Here is a 25,882-nt window from a genome sequence, read left to right as displayed (position 1 = left end):
CTTCAAATATGGGTGCTGAGAAAAGTTTATGCAAAGCTTACAATGCAAATCTGGGCTTCCTGTTTTTACTATTATCATGCCTCCATTTTCCCTCCAGCTTCTTGTCATTCTAGGTTAACAAGGCAGCAGAGTCTGTTCTGGAAGAAAATGATTGTGGATGATGTGTCAGTGAACATAAACAGTCACAAAGGAACTATGTAGATTAAAATTAAACAAAATGTAGATTAAAATTAATCACATTGTATGATATTAGTCAGTTTCTCTGACAAGAGCTTTTCTCAGATAAGATGTGGTGCTTTTACCTAGTGTTGTTCTCCCATGGTAATATCACTCTATGTGATCCATTGGACATTTTACATCAAGCAGAAGAATAATTTTGTTTGCCTTTATTGTATAATACACAAGAAAACCAATCTGGAAATTAAACACTCATATTTTATGCAACCACCTGTTTAATGTATTTTAGTAGGGGTCAGCTATGTTTTCAGTTTTAGGGTCTCCTCTTTTAAATGGTGTGGCAGACTAATTAGGCCCTGTGCTTTAGCTCCCTGCAAACCTCATTTGGAGTGAGCGGGTCCAGTGATGGATGAATGGATCTTTTTAATTGTATAATATTTGAGTATACACACACTGGCATAACATACAGGTACCGATATATTAAGGGGTTTTGTAGCAATAAGCTTATTTAAAATGTTAGATCCATCACAAAAAGTTAGCTTCTGGAAAATATTTATCTTATAAAATATTTACATCATCTGTCATATGTATCTAAATTAATTAAAGAGTAAAATAAATTCTTACAGATGTGTTCTTTATCTTATGTCTCTTCCTTAATCTACAAGAAAACTTTTCAGAAAAAAGACTTTAAACTGCCCTTTTGAACTGCTCAAACTACATGCTTAGGAAACATATTGTACAAAAACTGGCATATCTACTAGATTTATTTAAAACACAAAGGTACTCCAATTTTCCAGTCATATTTAGCATGAGGGTGTTAATATGATTAACATTCTATGATGAGTGTTGGATCATACATACTGCAATCAGTCAATACAAATACTGTATGTGCTCTGTAATTTCTAGTTTGTTCTGGAAATGGAGATAACTCAAGTGCTAGAAGAGCTTGCATATTTTCATTTGCTGGCAGAGTGATTCTACACTAAAAAAACTTTAGTTTAAAAGCAAAGGCGTATCAAGAAGAGGTCTAAGTGATTGATCCTACTTTTGAAAAACAGTTTAACCACTCTAATTTTAGGTCTCTTGTAGCCATGTGCAATCCCACTGTGGTCAGGCGATTACAGTGTGTGTACTCTGGCTTTCTGCTCTGTTCAGTGTTGTATATTTAGCCTAATAGCTCTCTACACATATACATGCCAATAAAAACAATACAGTACTGGATTTATGTAATGTTTTTCTAGGTCTGCATTTTATTATATACATACGGCATACTACAAACCATGGTGATAAAAATTTGTAGACATCATTGCAATGCTGTCAATACTAGTAAAACATTATTTTGCCAAAGGGAAGTGCCAATTATTACAATGCAGCTTTATACAATAGTCAAGAATTTCAAAAGTAACTGATGTCCCTGGAATTTTAAAATAAAATTAAAATAATCAAGTAGTAGGGAAACACACTGCATGGCAGTTTAGATCATGTTTAGTCTTTTTGCTTGATAGTATAGACAAATGACTTGTCCAACAAAAGTCAAAAGTGTGAACATTCAAGCGTAACACCCAAAGTTGTTTGACATCTAATAAAACAGTTTTCCCAATTAATTCTTCACTAGAATTGCTTGCTGTTCCTTCATCACATCATTAACACATACCTTAAAATCCAAATTAAAAAAAAATAGATTTGCTTTGAAATTTAATTGGAATATGAATAACCTGACCACATGGTGAATTAAAGTTTCATACGAAATGCCATAGGGTGGCGCAGTGTGTAGTGCTACTGCTTCACCAATCAAACATCTTAGGTTTAAATTTCTCCTCCAAATGCAGTCCATATGCCATTTGGATGTTGTCATCATGGCAGTGTGGGTTTCCCTCCTGGTCATTCGCTTTTCTTTCCACATGCCTAAATACAGTCTGCTTAACCGAGTGGGTCCTCTGATGGAGTGTTGTCCTGTCCATGCCTGTTTCCTGCCTTGTACCCATTGCGGCTGGGAAAGCTCAGGTCTTTCTGGGACCCTGAATTGGACTGTATGGACTTAAGAATGTTATTTTTTTACTTTATATTTTCTAAAAGGGTCTCATAACTGAGGAACGTGACTGCATTGACAGGGAAGGCTCTCACGCTGTTAAGCAGTAATCCTCGAAAAAGCACAGAAAATCCCTCAGTCCGTATACTGTCTGTCACGCAGTGCAGAATGCCTCTGTACCGACAGCCCTCAAGGCCATCCATTTGAAGGCGGGCCTTTATTACATCCATTGGTGTAGCACAAGCCCATGTGATCACCCCAGCACAGCCTCCAGCGACCAGAACTGCTAGGGTACCTGATTAGAAAGAAAAGAAAAGTCACGCAACTGTGATTTTATTTAGTCAGTCATACAATGGAGAGGAACAGTTATATAGTGACAGGGTAGAACCCAAACAAACCTGTTTTATTATCATGACCATTTTCTGCACTTCTCCAAGTCAAGCATGCAGATGCCCATCAGTAGATCGGATCTGATATTAACATTTTCATCCCAAAACTAAATTAATTCTTCTAAATTTTAGAATGTTACCTTTAAATTTAATACATTTTATTCGTCTTTAAGTTCTGGTTTTTCTTTTTGGGTATATAAATAAAGCCAATTTACTTTCAAGAGAATACCATTTAACTGTACAAAAGGGGTGACAAAAAAAATGTTGAGCCTGATGTATTATGAGAAACACCAGTAAAACCAAAAAGTTTCATCTTTTAACATTATCCTCATAAACACCAAAATACTTTTTAAAACATGTAAAACATTTTTCAATGCCATTCATATAAAATGTTTGTCTTGCTTGAGCAACCATTCTTTAGTAGCCCACTTCACATCGGCGTCTTTGGCTTAATATGTCCCATGAAGCGTACCCCTTCTGATACATGTAGAGGTAGCAGTCACAGAGGGCCAAGTCTAGAGAACAAAGGTGAAATATCGTTTAATCCAAAGTTTAATTTCAGCAGACTTTACAATCTGTGCAGTCAGGACACTGTCGTGAAGTGCAGAATAATAATCGACAGCTTTCCTCACCAGTTTTTTTCTGATGGTCCACAGTAGACAGCCATGCAAGACATTTTGATGGCATGTAGTCAATACAAAATTCACCAACATCATCACAAAGAATTATGCATTGTTTTAACTGTTGTACTAACTCTAGGTTTTAGTGACGTATGTATGCAAGTTTCATCCTCTTATTTATCCCATTCCAAATTTGTTAGCTGGGGATTCTCTTTGCAACACTGAATGCAGGGATGCCTCATTTCAGGAGTCAACATTTTGAACACCCAAAGTGCACATCCATTGTTCATATTTAATTACTCATGAAGACTAGATTCAGCTGTCCCACAACTAATCTGTTCTGTGTTTGCTCTCTCACACACTGTTACAATTTGCTGTACATTGTCAACAATTTCCTTTGCTGTTGATGTTAAAGACCAGCCAGACCTTGGTCATCTTTGAGATGTCCTGCCTGTCTTTTGACCACAGTGTATGAAGTCTCAATACATGTTGACTAGCTAAGAATCTGTATAGGTTTACTGTTCTTCGGACTTAGAAATGCAGTCATAATTTAGTGCTTTACTTTTGAGGTTTTCATCTTTAAGTGGTTCTAGAATAAGAAATAAACACTATAAATGACAAATGCTAGAAAACAAAAATTCATATATTTTAATACAAAAGCAGCCAAAGATATTCTTTGGCCATTTACAAAATCAGCACTGTTGGACACCTCTTTCAGGTCCAGGCTGAAAAGGTTTTGATTATATCTTGAACACCTTAGTAAAGAGTTTAACTGGGACAGGTCCAAGATGGTCACCATCTAAAACTGCCCATTTCAACTTATCAAAAGTAACATATTTATTCTATTCCTGGCCAAAGGACTTTGGCTACTAAAACAGGAAATGGCTATCATACTTGGTTAATCAAGTTGCAGTGTTTTGCCAAAAAATAAGAAAGAAAGAAACAGCAAAAGATAACCCTCCTGTCCTCCATGAAAATATTAATATTACTAACCTGGTTGTTGGCCTGCCTCAGTCATACCATAACAGATAAGTTCATAAGGCAGAAAATAGAGGCCAAAGCAAGGGATATCTCGTAGGGCTAAAGCACCAAGCCCTCTGTACAGTCCCTGAATGCCCTCTTGCTGCAGTATGGTAGCTGCACAGTGAACCGGACCTCTGTACTTTGAAGTAACACATGCTGTATGTACAGTTCGATGAGGGTGTGTCTGGTTTTGGAGACGAACCTTTACCAGGTCAACTGGTGCAGACACTAAAAGCTGCAGACAGAACAGAAGCAAAGTTATCCAGCAAGTCATTCAGTATTTTTCAATGCAATACTCCACCAACTCTTTACTTTTATCATTTAAAACAAGTCAAACGGTAATGTGAAAGTGAAGGAGGTTCGACAAAAAAAAACCATCTACCAATTAGTCATTATGAGTGGAAATATCAATTATAAACATTTTGTACTAAAGGAGCTTTCATTTGTGTTCACTATGATGAACCTAGAAAAGCTTTCAGAAAAAACAGACCTTTCTAGTCTTTGTCATGTGTTAGAAAGCAAAAGAAACAAAAAGAAAGAAGAATGATGTCCCAAATTGGCCATAAGATGCTGTGACAGATGTCCAGGGACCTTGCCCCACTGGGATGCCGGAAGAAGGGAGAAGGGCAGTATCTTTCCCGGAACACAAAAGGGCAACCTCCCTGGTCTGCATGGGGGCTGCATGAACACAGCTTGGAATAATTATGGATAATTATGGAGCCCTGGAAGGCAGCACTTCTGCCACATCAGGAAGTGCTGCCGGAAGAAGATCAGGAAGCACCTGGAGCACATCCGGGTGAAGTATAAAAGAGGCCGCCTCACTCCATTCGGAGAGCTGGAGTCGGGTGGAAGAGGACGGAGCTTGCGACAGGAAGAGTAGAGGCGGCAAAAGGAAAGAAAGGCAAAAGGACTGTGAGCAATATTGGGGGCTTTGTGCACTGTGTGTATCATGTGAAATAAACAGGCATGCATTTAGACATCTAGAGTCCGTGTCTGTCTGTGTCTGGGTTCAAGGTTCACAATGAATAATGGGATGGATTGCTGGGTTAACAGCATCTTTCCACTGTTCAGCCTAAAGCCTGGACATATCTTCAAACCTAGATCCCCACAGTATTTTGTAGCAAAGGAAAACCCTTTCTGTAAGTCAAAATTCAAGGCACTTTAGGTTGGTGATGGGTCTAAAAGAAATGCAGCAACACTTAGTTCGAATTAATTGAGTTTTGGGTTATTATAGCCTCAACTAAATTTTTATGCTTGCATTGACGATGACATAACAAAGCATCTTATTAAATGAAACCTACCTGAGTCGTTCCAGCAAAGCAACCAGCAAGGAAAGCATCAGTGAAGGAAGGTGGAAAGCTGCTATTACTGGGATATGATTGGCTTAAATAGTCCAAAGTGTTGCCATAAGTTCCAAAAGCTACTGAGTTTGAGACTGCAACAGTAAAAACTGGAAAGGACATTCCTTTGAAAAATCCATGAACCTGGGGTTAAAAAAGTAAGAAAGTCTTAAGTTACTTCACTTCTTCACATACCTTTCATCCACCCATCCATTTTTTGAACCTGCAGTATCTGGACGAATGACACTGGTCCACTGCTGCTTACAGATAGGAAAAGCAGACCACCATAGAGTCATCTGCTTATTTTGGGATGCTCACTACCTCAGCATGAATAAGCATTGTCAAAAGTGTTGATGGCTGCCTATGTGTCAAAGTCAGAACACTTCAGGCTAAAGATAAAAACGAAAACTAGAAGTTTAAGAGTGGCCACCTAACAGTAAGAAAAGAGATGATCAAGCTGTCTTTCTTTCAGAACAGGAATATGCAGTAACATTTTCAAAGACGGCTGATTTTACATTGTGTTGTAAAGAATTAAAAAAAAAACACAAACCCTTTCATTTTTATAAGTCTTCTTGATGCAGTCTATGATTCCACGATATTTGTACTGTGTTTGCAAGCGGACCTGAAAGAGCAAATTTACATTGTTATTGTATTTAGTAATATAATAACAATGCTGAACAGTATTCCGTATTATGCAAATTACAATTTACTCATTTATTAAAAACAATGTCACTACAGATGGAACGATATCTGAATTAATAGTATATAAATGATGTCCAAAGCCTAAACATAATGTTCAATTAATTGACATCAAATGCAAAAAGAAAACAATGTGTAATATGAATCAAAATGTACTGCTAATGTGCACAGAATAGTAAAGGACACACAAAACATTTTCCATGTAAAAACTATAACTAAAAAATAGCTTTGGTGATATACTAAGCCACTGAAATCAGAATCTGTGCATTGGTGAGTGTTGACAGGTTCAACAGAGAGACAGCATGCCATACCATCCTCTTTAATAAAATCCCTGTGTGCGTCCAGGTGTCCGTGTGTGTGTGTCTTCTGGTGAAGTGCGCATGCGCGGGGCACGGTGCGATGCGTGATATTACTGTCAGAGAAAGTTAGAGGCGTTTTACGGAAATACAAACCAGTATTACTGCGAGAGGAAATTAAAGGTACACAATACAGTGACGCATATTACAGCCACATACAAGCCAGTATTACTGTCAGAGGAGATTAAAGGCATATTACCGACGCGCGCGCCTGTATTACCGCCAGAGAAAATTAAAGGTATATTACGGACGTACAAGCCAGCGGACGTACAAGATAGTATTACTGTCACAGAAAATTAAAGACACACAATACACGGCGGCAGCCCACGAAGAACAGTCAGCTCAGCAAGTAAACATCAACAAAAGAAAGGCTGAAAGACAAAGAAAAATACGACCAACAAACAGAATGAGGTCAAAGTCCCTTGCCATTTAATATAGACTGTTCCTACTAATGTTTATGCACTACTGTTCTAGCGCCCGTTATTGTAACGGGCTAAATGACTAGCAGATATATATGTATATTGTATGAATTAATTGTAATACACTATATATTACTTGCATATGACTACTTAATTTCCATTCACTTAAATTATTAAATAATTAAGTAGTACAGTATTGTCCACTTTGAATGTGTTCATGTGGTAGTGGATATAAGGCTCTGTTTTACTTCATTTTATCAGACATCAGTTTAACTCCTTTAACCTCCCTTTAAATGAAAACAAACACTTCACAGAAAGAAAACTGAAATGGTCGGAAAAAGAACACTGTATTTTAATATATTCACTGTAACAAAAGGCATACATTTATTCTTAGTTTTTTTTTTTGGTCTGCATGTTTTCAACAAGGCTTCATCTAATATATTTTTTTCTATTTTTCTAGGACCCGAGAGTGGGCTAGATTTAAGTTACCCTATCCCACTTTATGAAAGAACTGCAGAATAGTCGCAGAGACATACTTTTGTTAAAATCCAAAATGTTGTAACTAATCGTGTATTCATCATGAAGGTTAGAACTTTTGTTAGAACTAAAGCTAAGAGTTGTCTCTGTGCCAAGGACTTCACAAAATGCACTACTATTCAAAGAAAAGAATGGCAAATTCACAAAAGAAAGGTCGGAATCTATTAATGAAAAATGATTATATACATAAAAAATATTAAAAGTGTCTGTCATTGTATCTGCCCATGTGACTCCAACAATAGCAGCCATCAAATCACGTCTGACACTCCCTCCTTCTCTTCTGCTTCCTGTGTAAGTGCAAATCTGTTGCTATCATCTAATATTATAAAATACGGTCTTCACCATGAAATAAATGAACCTGACACTACTTGCTAAAGTATTTTGGAGGGATACAACTGAAAGCATAACACAAGCTTTATTTTTGGTCAAATTTCAGACTTCACTATTGCTTCTTTTAATGGTGTAAATTATTAATGATGACTGAAGAATAAAGAAAAAGGCTTACTGTGCACCAGGCGCATACCCAGGAATGAACTTGGGGGGATGAGAAAGCACATTAATCATAATCCTGTCTGTGATCAATCAGTTAGGACTGTCATTAAATTTATTTCAGGGGGTGTGGGCTCAAAACTGAAGTCCACTCCTAAGGCTATCTCAATGAATTATAGTCATAATCAATTATATACATCTCCATGCAAATTTACTTTCACATTTCTTGTAATTGTTGTGAAAACAATGATATACTATGGGAAATGTAGAAAAAAAAACACTAATATGTTGGTCAATTTTAAAAAGGTAATAAGTAAATTATTGAAGTCTAACAAATGCTACTAGATAAGTTGGATTTTATCATATATTGTCCACACTGCCAAAAGGTTTTTACTAATTCAAATGTATTAAATTAAGATGTTTAAATAATCTCCTAAATATATTTGTGGTCATCAAAACTTTGAAAGAATGTTTAACTAATACTGAAAACTATTAAATAAAGCTAAAACCTTTATGGTGTCCATAGGATGTCCAAGAACCAAACCAACAGCACCTATAAAAAAATAAAAAAAGAATATGTACTGATTGATTGGGACAGGCAGGCTACCTCCATTAAGGAAACTAATCACAGTACTGTATGTCCGTTGTTTAATCTTTATGCATTAATAGTAGTCGTCTTCTTAACCATTTTATTCTGCACGGCTTATGTTGTTTTATATCTATTTACAGGGCTTATGTACAATGCTTCCTCTACAGTACCCCTAGAATGCTCTTAGTCCATACTTACTTTAGATCCTGATCTGCTGAATTCGCCACTGCTCCTATATTTCTGAGAACAGGTCCATGAGCTCCCCTCCATCTCCCAGCTATCATAGGAGCCAGTAAGTAGCCTAGCTTATGTCGACTTGTCCTTTGTTTTTTGTACTTCAGTGTGAGATTTAAAAATAACCTTTACGTATATACTTATGTTCTCACAGCTATACCTTCAGTCTGTGTCTGTCTCACTCATGATAAAGTGTGATACAGACAAACAAGCTGAATATTGTCAAATATTGTCCACTCTACCAAATGTTTTTAATAATTCACATTAGATGAAGATTGTTATAATTGAAAATCTTACAACTCTTAAATGTAGTTTTTTTCTGCCTGAAATTGAGAACAGTTTGTTCAAGACCATGTAAACTATGGTCTTGCAAAGGAGACACGTTCTGCTTTACATTCATTGACAACCACATCAGGAATCGACTGGCACAAAAAATTAATGTGCTGCTGCTGCTGCACATTTACTCTACAGAGAAGGGAAAAAAAATCATCAAAAAATATAACTATCATTAAATGTAGTAAATTAAATAAAGAATTTTAAAATGTAAAAAAGTCTCAAAATAAATGCAAATGTTAAAATTAAATATTCCAAAAATCAAAATAAAAAACAACTAAATGTGGATTATGTCAAAAAAAAGGAAAAACAAATTATGAATTGGCGTAAGCTACTCTTATTGTAATGATTTACTTACTGAGGTAGAAGTACATAATAAACAGTAATATCATATTTAAGGAAATTAAATTGTGTGCTTCCATTTAAAAGTTTAAAGTCTAAATATCCTCGATTGTATTAGAAATTTTTCATTTTACTCCTTCCTATAGAGTGCTACATCTCCAGTAAAGTATCAAAAATGAAAAATAACATCATATTCATAATCCCTGACCTTGAGATAGTCTAAAATGCTTATATTTCAAATTTGCTATTTGTAATCTTCTGAGACTGGCTCTTAGAGGGCTAGGACCACCAGTACAGAATTAATTGAGCATCAAAAACAATCAGATTGGTGATCAGCAACTTCAAAATTGCACATAATGACACTCCACGTGCTTGTTTTACCGTTCCTCATTTGCCAGTTTTTTTTGAAAATAAGTAACATTGACCCCTTTAGTGCCATTAGGGATGAACCCCTGAGTCAGTCCCAAACATAGGGGAGGACCCCAAAAAGCTTGATGTTTTGCATAACTAGACATTAGGATCAACAAATGGTATATCATATGTTGGGGTTTTCTTGTACTGGTCAGTCAGGAGACACCCATAGAAAAAAAAGAAACTTAAATGATTTTAAATAATTCATAAATAATTCTTAGTCCACATCCAAAATACTTTATCCTTAATCCAAGAACAAAAGTTCAAATCCAGGGAGTCCAAAAGCAAAAGTGATGAAAAACACTAACCAGATAAGAAGGGTGGAGCACAAAAGGGAACCGATAAGCACTTGCTAAGATAGCTAATGCCACAGCTCCCTGGCTATGGCAGTCTGTGCCTTAAAATGTGCTGTTAGGCCAGGTTTATACTTCATGCGACGCATGCTCCAGCAGACGCTCCTGCTACGCAAGCGTTTTACTGTTTATACTTGTGCGCGTACTTTATGTAAATCTGGAGGAATCCACCAGGTGGCAGTGCGAGATATTATCACGGTGAGAACAGGTCCAGCTTCACTGTGTTGTGAATTGCCTGGAACACCCATTAAATTCCGATGACACCTAACTGCAATATCTCTGAAAAGGATGTTTAATGATTAAATCCATCAATCTAGGGATGTGTCCATTCCAGCAAGCATTGGGCACGAGGCAGAAACAATCCCTAGACGGGGCATCAGCTCATCGCAAGGTGAAAACAAGCACACACACACACTAGAGTCATTTTAGTGTCACCAAATCTGCATATGTTTGGAAGGAAACAGGAGCACACTGTGGAAACCCAGCAGGAAAACATGCAATCGCCAGGCAGGGAACACCAACGACGTGACTCCCCGCAAGACAGCAGTGCTAACACTCTGCCACCGTGTCACCCCCATGTGTGTAATTATTAACAGTATTCATTATTTAAACGAAATTAACTATTTATCTATAAAATGTAACATACATACTTTAATGCATTTCATCATGAAAGTGGTATCAAGTATAAATATAAATCTAAGGATTCTAAATGTGCAGAGAGTTGGAATATTGTACATTTAATGTGTTCTGTGTGGTGATCCATTGCTGTTTGCCACTCCTGTCAGGTAAGGACGAAGCCCCAGAAAAAAAGATGGCACAAAAGATGGTATGTGAGACTTTTAAAACGTATTGTGTCATTACAATCGGGAATATGCAACACTTGAATATAAAAGCACCACGAATGCATCTGTATGTCAGCATTTTGCTTCACCACATTGAACCATTCAAATATCGAAGAGTGCACATCGATCCTGTAGGATCCTCAAAGCAGCTTTCTGTCACATGTAGATAGTAAACAGAGACTCTGACGTCACATTCCAACTTTTATCACACTGTGGCCCCCAACTTTTTGCTGGTACTGCAACTCACGCACGCGTCGCGTTAATTTCACGCTGGGAACGCATGGCGGCCATGATGCAGGTGCGTATGTGTTCTGAGCGTGAAGTATAAATGAGCCCTTAGGTACTTTCAAATGGAACACCTGACAGCTCTGAACAAGAAATGCTGGGCAAAATCACAAAAAACTCAGACAGAGGACTAACAAGGGAGTAGGGGAAATGACAAACAAATGAAAAAGACTAGAAAACAGAAGTACAGTCTGAACGGTTAACCTAACATGCCCCATGTTGTGATTGCATAATTTCTTCTGGGAACTATGTATTTTTTCACTCTCCTTAAATTATGTTTCATCTAGTTTTACCTTTATCTGTTTCATTTCAGGCTCATGAATTATCTATACTAATAAAAGGCAAAGCCCTCACTGACTCACTGACTGACTGACTGACTGACTGACTGACTCACTCATCACTAATTCTCCAACTTCCCGTGTAGGTAGAAGGCTGAAATTTGGCAGGCTCATTCCTTACAGCTTACTTACAAAAGTTAGGCAGGTTTCATTTCGAAATTCTACGCGTAATGGTCATAACTGGAACCTGTTTTTTGTCCATATACTCTAATGGAGGAGGCGGAGTCACGTATCGCGTCATCACGTATTACGCCTCCTACGTAATCACGTGAAGTGAAAACAAGGAAGAGATTTACAGCACGAGTCAAACGCGGGAACGAAGGTAAATTACATTAATTATTGAGTGTCTTTTAATACTGTGTAATTGTTGAGTGTCTTTTAATACTTTGTAAGCATACATATTAACAGATGTGCAATTAAACGTGTGCATTTACGGGTTGATTTCTCAGGCTTAAAGCTCGAAGTGATCACTCGAGTGAAGGCAGCTTCACAAAAAAAACAGATCCTTAACAAACTGTTATTGGTATATTTTCCCTCAATTTTAAAAGGTTTTCTTTTCTTCTTAATAAAAATTTAAAAGCAGAACTTCGCCGGTGCGAACCGCGGGAATTTGAGCGATTGACGCATACAGACATATTCATGAGTGCAGGTACTTCGGAAAGAAAGCAACGTGTAAACCTAAAGTTTAAATTAAGTTCATAGACCTACAAAAGGTTGCCATTGATTTCAGGCAAGATTGCTTTTCTCCTGTACAACTACACGCTGCATTCTCAAGAGTGTGCTTGCAACGCTTGGTCATATTACAACCGGAGTGCTGAACTAACAACGTGATATACAAACAGAACAATCGTAAAAACAGGATTAAATAAAAAGGCTGCTTCCGTTGGCAAAGCAACGAAAAAGGAAGACCTTATATGACGTTCGTTTATAAAACAGCGGAGAGGCTGTGCGAAGTCAGTTTCACAAAAAAACAGATCCTTAACAAATTGTTATTAGTATATTTTCACTCAATTTAAAAAAGTTTTCTTCTTAATAAAAATTTAAAAGCAGTACTTCACCGCTGCAAAGCACGGGGATGTATATATATATATATATAGATAGATAGATAGATAGATAGATAGATAGATAGATAGATAGATAGATAGATAGATAGATAGATAGATAGATAGATAGATAGATAGATAGATAGATAGATAGATAGATAGATAGAGATTTATATATAGATATATATATATATAGATAGTTAGATAGATAGATATATAGATAGATAGATAGATAGATAGATAGATAGATAGATAGATAGATAGATAGATAGATAGATAGATAGATAGATAGATAGATAGATGTGCAATTAAACGTGTGCATTTACAGGGTGATTTCTCAGGCTTAAAGCTCGAAGTGATCACTCGAGTGAAGGCAGCTTCACAAAAAAAAACAGATCCTTAACAAACTGTTATTGGTATATTTTCCCTCAATTTTAAAAGGTTTTCTTTTCTTCTTAATAAAAATTTAAAAGCAGAACTTCGCCGGTGCGAACCGCGGGGATTTGAGCGATTGACGCATACAGACATATTCATGAGTGCAGGTACTTCGGAAAGAAAGCAACGTGTAAACCTAAAGTTTAAATTAAGTTCATAGACCTACAAAAGGTTGCCATTGATTTCAGGCAAGATTGCTTTTCTCCTGTACAACTACACGCTGCATTCTCAAGAGTGTGCTTGCAACGCTTGGTCATATTACAACCGGAGTGCTGAACTGACAACGTGATATACAAACAGAACAATCGTAAAAACAGGATTAAATAAAAAGGCTGCTTCCGTTGGCAAAGCAACGAAAAAGGAAGACCTTATATGACGTTCGTTTATAAAACAGCAGAGAGGCTGTGTGAAGTCAGTTTCACAAAAAAACAGATCCTTAACAAATTGTTATTAGTATATTTTCACTCAATTTAAAAAAGTTTTCTTCTTAATAAAAATTTAAAAGCAGTACTTCACCGCTGCAAAGCACGGGGATGTATATATATATATAGATAGATAGATAGATAGATAGATAGATAGATAGATAGATAGATAGATAGATAGATAGATAGATAGATAGATAGATAGATAGATAGAGATTTATATATAGATATATATATATAGATAGTTAGATAGATAGATAGATAGATAGATAGATAGATAGATAGATAGATAGATAGATAGATAGATAGATAGATAGATAGATAGATAGATAGATAGATGTGCAATTAAACGTGTGCATTTACAGGGTGATTTCTCAGGCTTAAAGCTCGAAGTGATCACTCGAGTGAAGGCAGCTTCACAAAAAAAACAGATCCTTAACAAACTGTTATTGGTATATTTTACCTCAATTTTAAAAGGTTTTCTTTTCTTCTTAATAAAAATTTAAAAGCAGAACTTCGCCGGTGCGAACCGCGGGGATTTGAGCGACTGACGCATACAGACATATTCATGAGTGCAGGTACTTCGGAAAGAAAGCACCGTGTAAACCTAAAGTTTAAATTAAGTTCATAGACCTACAAAAGGTTGCCATTGATTTCAGGCAAGATTGCTTTTCTCCTGTACAACTATATGTTGCATTCTCAAGAGTGTGCTTGCACGGCTTGGTCATATTACAACCGGAGTGCTGAACTGACAACGTGATATACAAACAGAACAATCGTAAAAACAGGATTAAATAAAAAGGCTGCTTCCGTTGGCAAAGCAACGAAAAAGGAAGACCTTATATGACGTTCGTTTATAAAACAGCGGAGAGGCTGTGTGAAGTCAGCTTCACAAAAAAACAGATCCTTAACAAATTGTTATTGGTAGATTTTCACTCAATTTAAAAAGGTTTTCTTCTTAATAAAAATTTAAAAGCAGTACTTCGCCGCTGCAAAGCACGGGGATGTATATATATAGATAGATAGATAGATAGATAGATAGATAGATAGATAGATAGATAGATAGATAGATAGATAGATAGATAGATAGATAGATAGATAGATAGATAGATATCTCTATCTATCTATCTATGTATATAGATAGATAGATAGATAGATAGATAGATAGATAGATAGATAGATAGATAGATAGATAGATAGAGAGAGAGAGAGAGAGAGAGAGAGAGAGAGAGATAGATAGATAGATAGATAGAGATAGAGAGATAGATAGATAGATAGATAGATAGATAGATAGATAGATAGATAGATAGATAGATAATAATAATAATACATTTTATTTATATAGCGCCTTTCCCATGCTCAAGGCACTTACAGAATAAATAAAGAACGGCAGAATATACAGTATATAGCATTGTACAAACCAGATAAATAAACAAAGAAGATTAAGACAGTAAATTCTGAAAAAAAAAAAACAGACAACATAATTGATGGTCTCGCACACACATACAGGTTACATGAGCATCTTGACAGAGAAGTAAACTGAGAGAAGGGTAATAAAGTCAAGTAGAGCTAAAAGCCTTCCTGAACAGATGAGTTTTGAGTTGTTTTTTAAAAGAATTCATGGAGTCAGCTGACCTGATTAATTTTGGTAGGTCATTCCAGAGTCTGGGCGCTATACAGCTGAAGGCCCTGTCACCCATGGAGTGTAGATTAGTGACGGCCACAACAAGATTACCAGAATCAGAGGACCTTAGTGGGCGGGCAGGCACATAGTGATGGAGAAGGTCACTGATGTAGTTTGGCGCGAGGTTATTTAAAGCTTTGTAGGTTATTAGTAGGATTTTATATTCGATTCTGTAGGACACAGGGAGCCAGTGAAGGCGGAGCAGGATGGGTGTGATGTGCTCGCTGCTGCTGGCTCGAGTAAGGACTCTTGCAGCTGAGTTTTGAATAAGCTGGAGCTGTGATATAAGATTAGAAGGGGCACCTGCCAGTAGGGAATTACAATAATCGATGCGGGATGTGATAAAAGCATGGACAAGTTTCTCAGCATTAGAAAAGGAGAGGAAGGAGCGAACACGGGATATGTTACGGAGGTGAAAGTAAGAAAGTTTCTTAATGTGATTTATGTGGGCGGAATAAGTGAGGGAGGAGTCAAAAATGACACCAAGATTTTTTACAGTAGAGGCAGGTCTGATGAGATCACCGCCAAGATGGACTGGGAAGGAGCTCATTTTATTAAGTTGCATTTTAGTCCCAATTTGCAGGAGTTCAGTTTTATTGCAATTTAATTTTAAAGAGTTCTGCTCCATCCAGGTTTTAATTTCACTAAGGCAGGTTGTGAGCTGAGAAAGCTCTGATGAAGTTCCACTTTTAACATTGAAGTAGAGCTGAGTATCATCTGCATAAAAATGATAACCCAATCCATAACTACGGATAATATGGCCAAGGGGAAGCATATAAATACAGAAAAGCAGAGGACCGAGGACAGAGCCCTGAGGGACTCCTTGTGTGACTGGCGCTGAGCTGGATCTACTGTTGCCAAGACTAACAAACTCTTGCCTATCAGTCAGATAGGACTTGAACCACTGGAGGGCAGTGCCAGAGATACCCAGCATGTTCTCCATTCTGAACAGTAGGATGTCATGTCTGACAGTGTCAAATGCTGCACTGAGGTCTAACAGAATTAATATGCTGGTTTGTCCAGAGTCTGCTGCCATAAGCAAATCATTGGTTACCCGTAGCAGAGCAGTTTCACAGCTGTGCCGCGACCTGAAACCAGACTGAAAGGGTTCCATCAAATTATTAGAGGTTAGGTAATTGGTGAGTTGGGAAGCTACAACACGCTCAAGAACTTTTGACAGGAAAGGTAAGTGGGAAATAGGCCGGAAATTGTTAAGATTGTCAGCATCAAAGCCAGACTTTTTTAACATTGGGGTTACAGAAGCAATTTTAAAAGTGAGCGGCACAGAGCCAGTGTCAAGGGATGAGTTTATTATTGTTGTAACAGTCGGGATTATGGCATGAAGGCAGAATTAGATAGATAGATTAGATGAAGGCAGATAGATAGATAGATAGATAGATAGATAGATAGATAGATAGATAGATAGATAGATAGATAGATAGATAGATAGATAGATAGATAGATATATGTGTATGTATGTAGATATGTATATATGTGTATATATATGTAGATATGTAAATATGTATATGTATATATATGTGTCTGTATGTGTATATATATATGTGTATATATATATATATATATATGTGTGTGTGTATGTATGTATGTATGTATGTATATGTATGTGTATATATATGTTGATATATGTATATATATGTGGATGTGTATATGTATATATATATGTATATATGTAGATATGTGTATATGTAGATATGTATATATAAGTATATATGTTTATGTATATATGTGTTTACATAACCTCTTTAACACACTACTTCTCCGCTGCGAAGCGCGGGTATTTTGCTAGTAAGTAATATTTTTCATTATATTTTGATTGTTACACAACACCATATTGGTATTTAACAAACGCCACGTTTTTTTGACTTGGTTGTCAAGACACCATCACTTGTGACTAGGATCCTAAAAATCCTAAGAAGTGACCTGCAAGGGCTTTCTTCACCTCTCCAGCTCTATAAAGCTACAGGGGTACAGAGAAGTAACTAGCTCCAAAGTGCAGAAAAACTTTCCTTTGGACCAATAAAAAAAAATCAAGAGTTAAATAAATGGAAGGAGAAAAAAGTAAAGGAAATGGCAAGCAAAAACACACAAGAGGAACAAACAAGAAAACAGCACACAAACCACGCAGCAGATGCAATCTCAACAGCTACTGAGGTGATTCGTAGCAAATAAGGTCAACAACAGGTGAATGCCAGCATATGCAGTGAGCACAAAAAATAAATGCGTCAGTATAAAGTTAAATAACGTCTAAGCCTGCAGTTTATTTGTGAAGTATTATTAAGAAGAATTTCCGTAAGAGTATTACAAAGTAAACTAGTTGACAAAATTACCACAATTATGTCTCTTTGCTCACCTTACTCAATACTAAAATACAGTCTGAAAAATGAAAAAGTTTGATTAACCACTTTGGTGTTAACACCAGGTATGACTCATCATTAGAATTCTATGTAATCACAGATATGCCCAAGTCAGACATGGGGTGACATTCAATGATCCACTTTATAGTGTGTAGCTCAAATAACTCTTGAGACAGTATTTTGCTGTCATCAAGTGGATAAAATAACATTATACTGCAAGGAAATCATGAATATTTCTATGTTTTGCCATTTATCAATATTCATGAGAGGCAGCCTTCAACCAAAACATACATTTGGGTGTAAACAAGAAGCTGAAAATCCAGTTTTAGAACAAACTGTAACTGAACCATTAGTTGAATCAAGTGATAGTGCTGCCAGTGTGAATTGGTCATCAGATCAGACAGTGAAATTGATGCATACGCACTGTATGACTGAACTGCTGTGATAAGCACGGTCACTTCAGTTGTGTGAAGTTGCTGCAGGTTGCATTGGAAAAAGGCAAAATGATAACAATGAAATAGAAAGACAAGAAAGATGTTGGCCTCTTAACCACTGTTCATACTGTGGCAACTGTTAATGGTCGTGTCAGAGTAAATGTGGAAGTCACTAAGCCTTGTGTTGTAGTAGCTTACAATAACACAAGAAGCACATCAATCATATGGGTCAGGCACCAACATTCTACCCTCTCTTGTGCAAACAGAACAAATAATAAGAAAAGTGTGCAAAGAAACATACTTAGCTACTAAGAATTATAGTTAAAAGGAGAAATACAAGTAGACTGAGTACATAGAAAACATGCAGCGGTCCAAACCAAGGAGCATCTAGTCATGATTATCGATTTTTAACGGCAGTTAGTTTATGGATCGTTACGTCAAAGAATCATGGAAAGAATCAAATTTCAGGGAAAAGATCTGCATTTTACCTTTAGAATGTAAAGCGTTTTCAATTGTCAATACTTGAAATTTAGTTTTTGTTAACTGTGAGGAACTGGCTTCTTCACAAAAGATGTCTTATCTTATATATAAACATCTACGTGTGGAAGTGTGTCTGTCTGTCTGTCGGGCACAGAAGTGCAAGGCGGCCTGGAAGTGCAAGGCTACAGCATGAAGCTCAAGCAAGGCGGCCCCAGGTTAACAAGTTGGAAGAAGAAAGAAGTACGAGGCTACAGCATGAAGCTGAAAGAAAGCAATGCCATCGCCAAAGTGAAACCACCTAGGAAAGACAAACTCACTTAGCCGCTGAAATATACAAGCGAGACGAGCACATTGGCAAAACAAAATCTCAGAGGAAAGAGAAACTCACCTAGCCACTGATTGACAAGGGGGGTGAGCACGTCAGCAAAACAAAACTGCCGACTCTGCTTTTCAATTTTTTTTCTGACGATTTAAATTGTTTCTTGGAGCCCAGGCTTTTTACAGCACGGCTTACACAGCTAGTTTAAAATAAGCTTGTGGTACAGATTGATAACCCTAATCAATTAAAATAAGCAAATCATAACAATAAAAATTACATAAACATTATAAGGTATTTTGTTGTAGTGGTCACTACAAAAGGTGCTAAAATAGATGATTAACTGATCTTCACAGCTTCAGTTTTACAGAGATCAATCAAGAGTAGCATCTTTATCATTCACCTTTAGTTTTAAGTATATTCAATGACTTTGACTTACCAGATATCCATCCTGCTATGAACTCAGCGAAAGGCATTCTTCATTAATTGGCCAGATAGATTCATCTACTAAAAAGAAAACACATTGGAAAAGTTACAGAACCTTAGCAGAAACAGAAGTCAACTGCAAGAAGAAGAAAAAATGAATGCAAATACAACAACACACTGCCCCTGTGGTTAATGCTGCTGCCTTATAGATCAAATCTCCTGTCTTTGAATTACCAAACCTGTTTGTTTTCCGTGGACAGTTTGCACATTTTCCCTGTTGCCTGTATGGGTTTCCCTCCCATTTCACTGGTTTTCCTCCCAATCTTGCATTACTGATGTAGCAACACAACAATTAGCAGAGAGAAATAATCTAATATACAGGCAATGGGACATGCAAGGGGGTGGCGCAGTGGGTAGCGCTGCTGCCTCACTGTTAGGAGACCCGGGTTCGCTTCCTGGGTCCTCCCTGCGTGGAGTTTGCATGCTCTCCCTGTGTCTGCGTGGGTTTCCTCCGGGTACTCCGGTTTCCTCCCACAGTCCAAAGACATGCAGGTTAGGTGCATTGGTGATCCTAAATTGTCCCTAGTGTGTGCTTGGTGTGTGCCGTGCGGTGGGCTGGTGCCCTGCCCGGGATTTGTTTCCTGCCTTGCGCACTGTGTTGGCTGGGATTGGCTCCAGCAGACCCCCGTGACCCTGTAGATGGGATATAGCGGGTTGGATAATGGATAGATGGATGGGTCATGCAAGGACATGATGATAAGCATTAACTAAGACTGTTCAAAATTAATTTTTCAATAAAACACAGTAAGCTTTTCTTAACCTTGGTGATGGAAAAGTAATATTGAATGTCACTTTATTGGTGGCGTGGGATACAGGATCATGTGGGAGACTGAAATTCCCTAGAAACAGTTTACCTGAACTCTTAGGCGTAGTTTTGTTTCTGGTATCATCCCTCTTCAAATATGGAGATCTCTCCTGCTTGGGATGATAATGTCAATGAGAATTTAAGTCACAGAGGTGCAAATGTTGGTGTATTATGTGACTATGCCAGTCCCTTACAGACTCCCTCTTCCCACATGGGAGTCTGCTGAACCAACACCGTCGCCAGTTATGACCGAGATGAGCAGACAAATGAGGACAATTCTCAGATGATGCCAGAGGATGGTGGAAAAAGTGCTCAAGTGCTTTTACTTAAAAAACAGTCAAAACAAAAGTAAAACCAAAAAAAAGTGTCCATTGTGCAGTGTTCTAAAACAGTACATATATAAATCCATAAAAATCATTGTGAAAAGTGGGGATAAAAAAATCAATAAATAAATCCAAGGTTAAAATGCAGACTAACTCCTCCTAATCTCATCCCACCTCCTTCTCATTCTCCCCGGCTCACCCATTGCTCATGTAGCCGGGGAGACTCAGCAGCTACGAGCTTCTTTCGGCCAACCTCCGTCTTGGCTGCCTCCAGGCATCACAGCCAGACCGTCCAAGGTCGGCTCTCCTCCCTTCTTCCTTCGTGCTCACATGGTCACACCTCGGAAGCCTAGGGAGGGCACCTGCCTTGCTCGCCATACTCCACCTGAATGTTCTGTGAGGCGAACTAGCCCCTACAGCGCCACAGTCAACGCTCCTTCGCGGGGCTCCAGCTCAAACTGCTTCCTCCTTTCAGGTGGCCAGATCGTCCCTCTAAGACTGCCTTTCACATCTGTTAACCTCTTTCAATCTTTCCTTCCATTTCTTTAATTTCTCTCGTCTTTGATTCCTTTTCTTTCTCTTGTCTTTGATTCCTCCTCCCCTTTTGTGCCGGCCAGTATATATACACACTTGTCTCTGTGGGCGCAGCGCCTTAATCACACGCTGCAGGAAGCTAATGAAGCAATTGAGAACGATGGTACCCACACGTACAGGTGCGACTCACCCCAACTACCTTATTAACTCCCCGTGGTCATGCAATCGTGCCGACGGATACTGGCAAGGCTTTATGGATTTAAATCATGGCCCATTTTTTTTTGGAAGCCGTGGACCTGCCATACCACATATTGCTTGTGTGTCTGCACCTATCAACTATTCAGCCTTCTTCAAGGCCGTGGTTATAATGCATGAAAGTGTACCACCTCCTGATGTTCTAACCCTACTGGGAGACTTCAGTACTTATGTGGGGGGTGACAAAACATACAAAGAGGAATGACTTATAGAAATTGACATGTTGGTCCATAATGATAGGCTAAACTGGTCTAGTAACACAGAGAAACTACAGAATATAACAAAGGGCAGAGCAGACTTTTTTCCTTGGAGACTATGCAACTTTAACGTGAGTAGTGACATTCTTTGCATTTTCTATAACTTTGTGATTTTTTTATGCTGTAGTGTGCTGGGCTAGTAATACCTGTACATCCAGTACTGTATTTATATGTGAATTTTAAAAATATTATGCAATAAAATTTTCATTTAAAGGTTTAAAATTTTGTATTATGTGGTTCACAGCGATACTCCTCATGTTAATACGTAGCACTGGTGTTTGTTTTCTTGATTTATACATCACAACATAGGTGTAGGGAAGTGGGAGGAAAGGTGGAGGGGTTTATGGCAATCCTGGCTCAATGCTAGAGAAAAGCTGTGAATGTAAAAATGACAGCACTATCCAGGCCATGACGCATTTCTGATAAATGAATGAGAATGACTAATAACATTCATGCAGCAATTTTTTTTCCTTCTTGAGGTGCGTGCATCAATTTGTGTCACTCAACAGAGAGTGAATCAATCCAATTGCTACAATGCATGGGTAAAATGTGTGGATCCTGCAAAAAGAAATAACTGAAACAAAAGAGCGACAAGGAGCACGACTTGTTCTAAAAAATGGAAAGTAGACACAGACATCTGAACTTTCAAATATGAATGGACGAACCAATGTGTGTTCATTCTTCCTGAGTGTAGTTCAAAACCAGTTTATCTCATGTGTTCCGGAACCGTGGCTTTACTAAAAAGTAGCAACATGAAGCGAAACTATGACAGGAAACATGGATTGTTTGTGCAAAGTGAGGGCACGTAAAATAACTGAACTGATAGCTCACTATGACAGATCCACCAGAGCTCTTTCACATTCATTTACAGCCCAGCAGCGTGCAAATGAATGTTCAATTAAAGCAAAATGGACTTTGGGGCAACATAAAAAAATCATTTTCTGATGGGACACCTGTAAAGGAGTACACTTTAAGTGTTATTCAGATGGTTCTGTTTTATTTTACTTAAAATGTGAATGTGATATGCCTACTTTTATTTTGCATTAAATACAGTTGTTTATTTGTTTTAAACGTTATGTTAAAGATAGCTCTTTATATTCCATACAAATAAAAGGCCAGTTAAATTCAAAGGATCCACATGTTTAAAGTCCTTACTGAAAATCGAAAAGAAATATTGTTGAAATGCTTTGGTAAGTACAGTTTATTTTTTTTATAGAAATGGTATGACTACATATATAGGGATCTAAATCATAGCGCAACGGTTCTGACTTTTAATAGGAGAAAATGTTGTTGGTCAGACCTCTTTAAATTTTAATTCAATACCCCTGCTCTAATACCTCTCTTTTTAACTAATTGGTTTGCCAGGTATGTTACAGTGTTGACTACCCTAATATAAAGGCAAAATTCTGCAAAGTATATTGATTATCCCTACCCATTATTCCAGTTTGCAGTATATTCACTAGTTTATGCAAAGAATGCAAAATAACCATCCAAGTAATGCACAGTGTCAGTTTTTAAGTGAGGCAACAGCAATAAAGATCTTTTTTAGCGTGTCAGAAGCAAAAGTGTGGTAGAGCAGTGTTTTCCAACCTTTTTTCTGTGGTGGAACACTTTTTGTAATCCAAAAAATCCCAAGGCATACTACAATTCTACCAACCAAAAAAAGCATTAAATCTCTTAGATGTGCTAAACTGTCCAAAGGGGTGAGACAAGGGGAAGCAAAAAAAGCAGCTCAGAGATTGCCATTCACAGACACAGCACTTAGTGAGTACTTTGGATGCTTTTCCCAGCTGCTTTGTCCCTTTGCCCACTCATACAAGCAGTCCTCTCTCTGCCTCACTACACTGACCTGTGGTCAGAGGCAACTCGTTTGCCCACTGGCCTTCAGCAGATGAACGCCCAACATGTCTCCTGGCCTTGGCCTTGTTTTTTTATTGCCTTCTTTTCAACTTGCCTAGGATTTTGTTAAACGTTCAGTTTTAAGGTCATTGTTTACGTTTAAACTTTGCCAATTTTTTTAATTCCTTTGTGTTAATTCTACATTGTTTATGAATCATTGTGTATTTACTTCATGATTTATGTATTACTTTTATAATTACATGTTTTACATACATTTATGTGATTACTTAGTTCATTTTTAAATCTACTTACACCCTTATATCTTCATCTTCTTTCAGCTGCTCCCATTAGGGGTCGCCACAGCGGATCATCTTTTTCCATATCTTCCTGTCTTCTGCATCTTGCTCTGTCACACCCACCACCTGCATGTCCTCTCTCACCACATCCATAAACCTTCTCTTAGGCCTTCCTCTATTTCTCTTGCCTGGCAGCTCTATCCTTAGCATCCTTCCCCCAATATACTCAGCATCTCCTTTCTGCACATGTCCAAACCAATGTAATCTTGCTTCTCTGACTTTGTCCTACCTGAGCTGACCCTCTAATGTACTAGTTTCAATCCTTGTACACACACACACACATATATATATATATATATATATATATATATACAGTGTACTGTATATATATACAAACAACACACACACACAGTGCCTTCAATAATGTTTGGGCCAAGGACGTTTTAACTTGATGTACCCCTCTGCTCCAGTTTAAAATTACAAATAATAAAAGTCATTATATAAAATTGATTACATTGCACAAAGTAGACTTTCATTTAAAGGTATACATTTCAGTCACACCACGTTGAAAGTGCAACACTTTTGAAATGAGCATCTAAAAGCCATGTATGTCATGTAATTCTAGAAAAGGCAGTATCAAGTATCAGCATGGCTCTCACTGTTGCACTATGCCACATGGAAATCACGCCTATTCAAATACTAAAGTTCGACAATGAAAAGCAGCAAGCGTAACAGGTTCAAGCTTCGCGGCCCCTTTAAAAAGTGAACTTTGTAAAATTATCAAATAGATACAGATAAAAGCGCATAATGACGAGTAAACGTCACGCTGTTATTACAGATTAACACACAGACACGATCAGTTACGTTTGGTCTTCAGTTTTAAAGAAAACTAGCAGTCACGCTACTTTATATCCATTAAGTGAATATATTTCTGATGATGTTTTATATTATTATTACACGCACTGAAAATTCCTTCAAATTTCTGGTTTCGAATTCCTATTGAAATGATTGTGGTTAAATGCACACACGAATGCTAAGCAGTATCCCAACCCTTTGTCTTTCAAGACACAATAATTTCCTCAAACATCCAGGCACGGACATATTTGTGCCAATTTATTACTTGTAAGCAACAGTGCAAATATGGGAACGAATGCGGCGTCGCTTAAACTGGATGAGGGAAAACTTCTGTGAAAACATCCCCGCCTTTTCCTCCCTAAACTGCACACTATGCTCCTTGGCAATGAGAAGCTTATTTTTAGAAGTTTTAAGAAATGCATAACATGTAACGCCACTTGTACTGGCTAGTTTGTGTTTAGTGCAGTAAAAGCGAAATTTGTTAATACGTACTTACCATAAACCCGGCGTGCATCCCGAAGACCGACAAGCGAAGTCCAAAATTCAAGATAACAAGCGATAATGCTAAACCGAGCAAGATCCGCCTCCTCCTCCTCCCTTCTGCGCCTCCTCCTCCATGTGTGCCAGTTCGTTGGTTCTAAGAGAAGAAGGAGAGGGAGAGAGAGAGAGGAGGAGGAGGATGGCGGGATGTCCTGTACCTCTGAAGGCCTGACCAGCAGAAGGCTCCGGATAAAAAGAAAGATGCGCATCGGAAGACCCTCGAAGCGCCACAGATTATTCAAATCATGAACAACATAGGAGATCCCAAAATGTGAGGAGAGATCAAGAGAAGCAATTAAATGTTCATTTTCAAATACCATTTTGAAAGATCTGCACATTCTTTCTTTCTTTCTTTCTTTCTTTCTTTCTTTCTTTCTTTCTTTCTTTACTCATTTATCGATCGATTGATTGATTGCATTGCATTTTATGTCCTGTGAATACCAACCTTGTTTCTTATGGTTCTGCTGCAGTATGCATATGAATTTCCCCATGGGATTAATAAAGTATACCTGGTCTACAGTAATCTAATCTAATCTAAAAGTACGCTCAACCATACACATTAAACGTTCCAATGTTTCCATATTTTTTTTATGGCAAATGCTATCTGTGTTTAAGTTTACAAGTCAACAGAATGAAATAGGCTGTTGTTTTGTTCACTGAAATACAGTACATCGACCTTAAATGTTATTGTGCAAAAC

The 25,882-nt window shown here is 37.6% G+C and overlaps 1 protein-coding gene across 3 annotated transcripts; it reads right to left on the bottom strand.

Moving 5' to 3' along the window:
* Nucleotides 1–582: 582 nt before the first annotated feature.
* LOC114653710 (solute carrier family 25 member 45) lies at nt 583–25,271 on the bottom strand. 3 transcript variants are annotated; one of them, XM_028804176.2, is made up of 7 exons: nt 25,141–25,271; nt 19,434–19,501; nt 8,588–8,631; nt 6,129–6,200; nt 5,540–5,722; nt 4,209–4,473; nt 583–2,501 (listed from the first exon to the last, which is right to left on the bottom strand). In XM_028804176.2, exons 2-7 carry the CDS (start codon nt 19,468–19,470, stop codon nt 2,233–2,235), a joined length of 870 nt encoding a protein of 289 aa, XP_028660009.1. In that variant the 5' UTR covers nt 19,471–19,501; nt 25,141–25,271; the 3' UTR covers nt 583–2,232. The 3 variants fall into 3 exon arrangements, with proteins under 3 accessions (XP_028660009.1, XP_028660033.1, XP_028660025.1); XM_028804192.2 differs by having other exon boundaries at nt 2,359–3,110; XM_028804200.2 differs by lacking the exon at nt 8,588–8,631 and having other exon boundaries at nt 25,141–25,180.
* Between the last annotated feature and the right edge of the window lie 611 nt (nt 25,272–25,882).

The sequence above is a fragment of the Erpetoichthys calabaricus genome, chromosome 1, assembly GCF_900747795.2.
Source record: "Erpetoichthys calabaricus chromosome 1, fErpCal1.3, whole genome shotgun sequence".
Classification (NCBI taxonomy): domain Eukaryota; kingdom Metazoa; phylum Chordata; class Cladistia; order Polypteriformes; family Polypteridae; genus Erpetoichthys; species Erpetoichthys calabaricus.
The sequence above is the reverse complement of the archived record's forward strand: the minus strand, read 5'-3'. Positions and strand labels throughout refer to the sequence as shown.